The 5976-nt window shown below is 44.8% G+C and overlaps 1 protein-coding gene across 2 annotated transcripts; it reads left to right on the top strand.

Moving 5' to 3' along the window:
• The first annotated feature begins 1225 nt into the window (after nucleotides 1-1225).
• Nucleotides 1226-5715, top strand: LOC119294941 (F-box/FBD/LRR-repeat protein At1g13570-like). Of its 2 annotated transcripts, XM_037573240.1 has the most exons (7): nucleotides 1226-1542; nucleotides 2830-2964; nucleotides 3091-3303; nucleotides 3384-3526; nucleotides 4125-4937; nucleotides 5047-5193; nucleotides 5277-5715. In XM_037573240.1, the coding sequence occupies exons 3-7, from the start codon at nucleotides 3264-3266 to the stop codon at nucleotides 5643-5645; spliced, it is 1512 nt and encodes a 503-aa protein (XP_037429137.1). In that variant the 5' UTR covers nucleotides 1226-1542; nucleotides 2830-2964; nucleotides 3091-3263; the 3' UTR covers nucleotides 5646-5715. The 2 variants fall into 2 exon arrangements, with proteins under 2 accessions (XP_037429137.1, XP_037429138.1); XM_037573241.1 differs by lacking the exon at nucleotides 2830-2964.
• The last annotated feature ends 261 nt before the right edge of the window (nucleotides 5716-5976 follow it).

Here is a 5976-nt window from a genome sequence, read left to right as displayed (position 1 = left end):
TGTCCCCCGTGTCCTCTCGCCACATTAGGTGGCTTGAGGTTGGGGTCCTCGCCTGGACCCTCTGGACTGTTCGCATTGTGATCCAGCGTACTCCCCTTCGACGGGCTACTGACGCGCTCTTCAAACTTTCGGGTTTCTTGCAGCTTTGGCGGTCGCTTAGCCGCCCCCCCGGACCGCGACGCCATCTCAGCCTTCATCGCCGACCTCCGCTCGATGGCCGTCCGCCTGTCGCCGCCGCCTCCTCCGCCACCGCCGGATCCAGACTAGAGGCTTCCTTCGACCGGCGTGTGATGTTTTATTTTTATTTTTCTGGGCTTATTGAGTTGTGCCCTCAGCAGAACCTGTGTACTTTGCCGTGAGACTTGGGTGTGTGTGTGTGTGGACATGCTTCTGTTTGTATGCTCTGTGGCGGTTTGCTTTATATATAAAGCGGGGCGAAAGCCTTTTTCAGTAAGTCTATCAGTAGTTGTATTGTTTGAAAGACAGCATAACACTATTTGACATGAATGGGTTGGTTTCATACAATTGAGTATACTCCAGAATACCAGATATTGGTAAAAGCATATATATTAAAAACAGTTCTTTACACATAGACAATTATATGTTCTAGGATCTTGAGCAACGGAAAAACGTTTCAAGATATTGGTGGGATAAAAAAAGTTTCCGTCTCTAGGTATATCAATCAATGTAACATCAAGAGATGATTGCTAATTAATTTCTCTATTAATTGTTAGAGTTCATATCTGTACAAGTTTAATCTCCCAAGTTTTACAATTTATAATTTATGTAATTATTGTATATGGTTTCTGTTATTTCTACATTTGATCCATTATAACTTGTTGCACAAGAAGGGGATAGAGTGAAATAGCGATTGATTTGATGCATATCTCATTTCCGTCATACAAAGAAGATATATAAATTTTGTCAATAACTACTACTAAGCAACTACTGTCGAGATTCTGTGATAGAAATAAATAATATGCAGCTTAATTTGATGAGGTTGTGTATACCCAAAGCCCAGTGGCTCTTCTCGCCTCCCCTCCCCAGTCCCCACCACCTCTCGCCACCAGGCCGACCCAGAGGCGGCCCAAGTCCAGCACCAACCCATTCCCACCCTGATCCGAGACCTCTCTGCTCTCCTCGTTCCTCTTTCGCTTGAACCCTAGAGGCGCGGCGACCGGGTGGCGGCGGATTGCTGCGGCGGCGGGCGGCGGCGGAAGGCGGATTGCGGTGCGGGCGGCAGCCACCGTTGAGGCCAGCCGGCCACTGGCGGCGTCTGCAGCTCGGCGCGTCGCGGCCTCTCCCTTGCTGGGCGCCGCCGGCATCTTGGCAAGGGCGCATCGGCGTCCGGCGCTGCGGCGGCGGCCGGCGGCGCAGCGACCATCGGCCAGGAGGCAGGAGCAAGCGGCCAGCGGCGCACGGCCGCACGAGCACAGAGCACTGGCGCAAGCGCAAGGAGCAGGACTGCAGGAGCAGCCTGCATGCCAACTGGCCAAGTCCCCAAGTGGCCAACTGCGTTGAGATTAACAGCCAAGGTCAAAGGTGAGCACATTTGTCATTTGATAAACCAGCTACTAATGATTAGAGCCATGGAGGAACATATACTACTCCCTCCGTCCCATAATATAAAAAAGTTTTTGACACTACACTAGTGTAAAAAACGTTCTTATATTATGGGACGGAGGGAGTAATGATTAGAGCTATTTTGTAATTTTTTAGATACTTTAATTTTAAGGACCGGTCTAGCGAGCGGCTGGCTGCTCACTATACTTTGCGAGCGGCCGGCTCAAAATTGCAAGTTTTGGTCCTCTAATAATTTATAAATAGCAATTATCTATTGTGTGTCTTTTTCTGTTAGTTAATGGATGTTTTTATTAGCATTAAATGCGTATAGCAAATGCGTACAGACTGGTCCGTGAAACACATTTATTTTCGTCTCTTAAATCTTTAAAAAGTCATATCTTTTAAACCACACGTTGGAATTCAGATCCGTTTTCACCTTTGGGTTCATCGCGACGAGATCTTCGAAACTAGATCCCATATGGGTATGTTTCGACGAATATTTTTTTGATGCCAACTTTGGTGCTATATGGTGCAACTATAGTACTGCATTATGCAACTAGACTACATTGCCGTGCCAACTGAGTATATGTGTGTGTAACTAGTCCTGCCAACTAAATATTAATGCGTGTGCAACTAGTGTCCTGCCAACTAAACATCAATGTGTGTGCAACTAGACTATATTACAAGCCAACTAAGCATATGTGTGTGCAACTAGTCTTCCTGCCAACTAAACATCAATGTGTGCACAACTAGACTACGTTACAAGCCAACTAAACAACAATGTGTGTGCAACTAGACTACATTACAAGCTATGATAATTCATATGCGACTATGCAGACCAGATTATGCAACTATGTGGCCATGTATGTGCCAACTAGGACTACTATGTGTGCAACGACAACTACTGAGGATGCAGCTCCAAAAAACTGGTTTTGAAAAAAATTGCACCATGCAGTACTAAAGTTGCACAAAGCAGTACTGAAGTTGCACAATACAGCGCCAAAGTTGGCATCAAAAAAATTTCGTCGAAACATATCCATGCGGGATCTAGTTTCGAAGATCTCGTCGCGATGAATCCAACGGTGAAGACGGATCTGAATTTCGACGTGTGGTTTAAAAGATACGACTTTTTAAAAATTGAAGTGGCCAAAATAAATGTGCGTGAATCTGTTTCCAGGACTAGTCCGTACGCATTTAATGCTAACAAAAAACATTCACTAGCTGACAAAAAAAGACACACATGTAAGTAACGAAACTGCTGTGCAGCCGATACTGCACAGACGACATACAGCCGAACGACATATCCAACGGTGCACCGGTGCTGCTGCCGTGCGACGTATGGTGTGATCTCCAGCGTCGTCCACAAATCGTCTATTAGCGTCGTGTGTATAGCAGTGCTGTGTAAGTAACCAGCCCGGCCGCCCGTTCCTACGAAAAAGTGGGCGTGCACTTTTAAGATTTCAGGTAATTTTATTCTTCCTTTTGTTTGATACGGCAGTCGGCGTTTCCCCGTTGGTTTTCTTGCAGTCGACTTGTAGTTCCTTTCCCAGTAATCCTCCTTCCACTCCAAGTCCTGGTCGGCTCCGACAGCGCGATTCCTTCCTCCTGGCGCTGCATATAGATCCGTATATAGATCCGTGGACAGAGCAAACGTCGATCGTCTGTCCTTACGGGCTACTGGCGCTGCAGCGGCGGCTCTCATGGCGCAGGGCGACGATCACCGGAAAATCATTGCCCCGAGTAAGCCTAGTTCTCCCCCTCTGTTGCTTCATGCAATACGTGATTAGTCGATGACCATGACCATGCTTGTTGGGTTACAGATGGATCGGTTGCTTCAGCGAATAAAAGAAAAGGTTCGCCCTGTCAGCAAGATGGCGATCCTTATTTTCTAAAAAAAAACGGTGATGGTGATTCTCAAGCTGGCGGAACAACAATGGGATGCTCACTCCCGTACCTTCCAGAGGTATGTGCCACACAATTTTGATGATGGGTGGATTATCTTGCAGGCATGATATGCGGTTGTTAACTCAAATTCTTTGGACTATGTGAGCTAAATAGTATCTGTAAACAGAGAACAGATCTTTACTCTCCTAAAAAGATCAGTAGATTTCCTGTCTATCGTAAATCTAGATCACCTGCCAGGCTGCCATCTTGATGTATGGTTCCTATAGTTATCTTAGTTTCTCTTAAATTAGCATAGACTTCTCTTGAGTTCTTTGCTCCTTTAACCTATTTATAACATGCAATTGGCTATTTGCATGTGATGCTGTGCATTTTGGTTGGCACAATTGCACAACAAACAATATCATTGTCTACTCGGCTCTCTAATACCCTCAGTTAGGTAAATACTTTTGGATGCAATGCTCAATGTACATACCAAGGTTACATTCAGTTTCACTATCTACCTAAGCAATGCAGCAAGTCTTGTATGAATCATGTCAAGTTATATCCAGGGTAGAATGCTACTCCATGTAGTTCCACCGTTTTACTCTCTGGTTTAAGTAACAATTTAGTTTGACAATCCCAGTGTTAACATTCGGTTCCCATGCTTGCCCATGCAGGATATCTGGCATCATGTCCATTCTCTAATGCCACTGCGTGATGCTGCTCGTGCTGCTTGCCTGTCGCATGCCTTTCTACGATCCTGGAGGTGTTATCCCAACCTCACCTTCAATGAGGATGCACTTAGGCCTGAAGGATGTAGGTACAGTGGTCGTTTCAAAGACGCAGTTGACTGTATTATGAGAAATCACTCAGGCATTGGTGTGAAGATATTGGAGCTCCGACCATTTTGTATCGCTTATGACAATCTTAAAAGGTGGCTTCGGGTTGCTGTTAAACCAGGGATTGAAGAACTCAACCTTACGATTTGGCATCCATTAAAAGAGAACTGCAAGTTTCCCAGATCGCTTTTATCTGATGGGGTTAGGAACTCACTTCGGTGTCTTAAACTTGGTCGTTGTACCTTCCAACCCACAGCTGAACTCGGCCCCTTTCTAAACCTAACAAGTCTACGTCTTACACATGTGCGTATTACGGAGGATGAGTTACAGGGTCTTCTTTCGAATTCTCTTGCTTTAGAGAAGTTGGAACTGATTGGGTGCAAGGGAATAATTTGCCTGAGGATACCTTGTGAGCTTCAGCACTTCAGCTGCCCGAGGACTTCTGGATGCATGAGTCTGAAATTGATAGAGTGCAAAGCTCCAAATCTCTCCACTTTAGTCTTTTGCGGAAAACCAAAACTATTGCTTGGAGAAGCTTTGCAAATGAAGACATTACGCATATCACGTTCAGGTGTTATCTGTTATGCTCGTACTGAGCTGCCATCCATTATGCCAAATCTCGATACTCTTTACTTATGTTCCAGTGACGAGGTAATCTAAAACTTTTTGTGGTAGATGATTAGCAGTATGTGCACATCTGAGTAGTCATAGCTTGTGAATAATAATTTTAATATGACATGTGGCGTATTTGTTTATGCAGGTGGTCGATACACCAATGCTGCCTACCAGATTCCTCTGCCTCAAGCACCTGACCATTTATCTGATATCAGGACCCTCGCCTTATGACTATTTTTCTCTGGTTTCTTTCCTTGAAGCATCTCCTTCCTTGGAGACTTTGAGCTTGGATGTAAGATGTTTTTCGTTCTATCCTGCAAAGATGACTAATCGATCTATTGGCTCAATTAATTATTATTATTATTGTCTTTATAGGTGTTGAAGAAACCTATGGATAATGAAACAGTTTTTGGACAATTCCCACATTTGAGGCAGATGACTGAAGATCGGCATTGCCACCTCAAGAATGTGAAGATCACAGGGTTCAGCTCTGCAAAAGGCTTGGTTGAGCTAACCTGTTATATCCTCAAGAACGCAGTGTCACTCGAGTTTCTTACATTGGACACCAATTGTGGTTCTACTAGCAGGTGTTCTGACAATGGAATTGGGCGGTGCCCCTCCAAGGGCAACGGTCTAAGGGAAGCTTGTAGAGTGCTTCGGGCTATTAGAACATACATTGAGAATAAAGTTCCTGAAAGAGTTAAGTTTACTGTTGTGGATCCTTGTAGCCGATGCCATAAGTAGTCATAATCACTTGCATCATGTATGATATTCCTAATTTAATTTAATGTACCATGATGTGTTTCTTGATCAAGCTATTGCAGTTGAGCAAATGTGGAACCCTTTTTAGTTTTAATTTGAGATGAAACTTAGTTTGTTTGTTGTGCTTGTGCCCAACAATTGGCTGTCAGTGAGGTCTTGTCATGACAACAGGGCCGACCATCTATGCAAAGAACGAGTAATGGCAGCACCTCGCTCACCACTAGATCTATGAGCGAGTGTTACCACGGCAGCCTGAACGTGTCCACTCTTTCCCTCAAACACGCAGGAGGACTGTTCCAAGGTCGAATTGATA

This window comes from Triticum dicoccoides, chromosome 4B (assembly GCF_002162155.2).
Source record: "Triticum dicoccoides isolate Atlit2015 ecotype Zavitan chromosome 4B, WEW_v2.0, whole genome shotgun sequence".
NCBI classification, from domain to species: Eukaryota; Viridiplantae; Streptophyta; class Magnoliopsida; order Poales; family Poaceae; genus Triticum; species Triticum dicoccoides.
The sequence above is the reverse complement of the archived record's forward strand: the minus strand, read 5'-3'. Positions and strand labels throughout refer to the sequence as shown.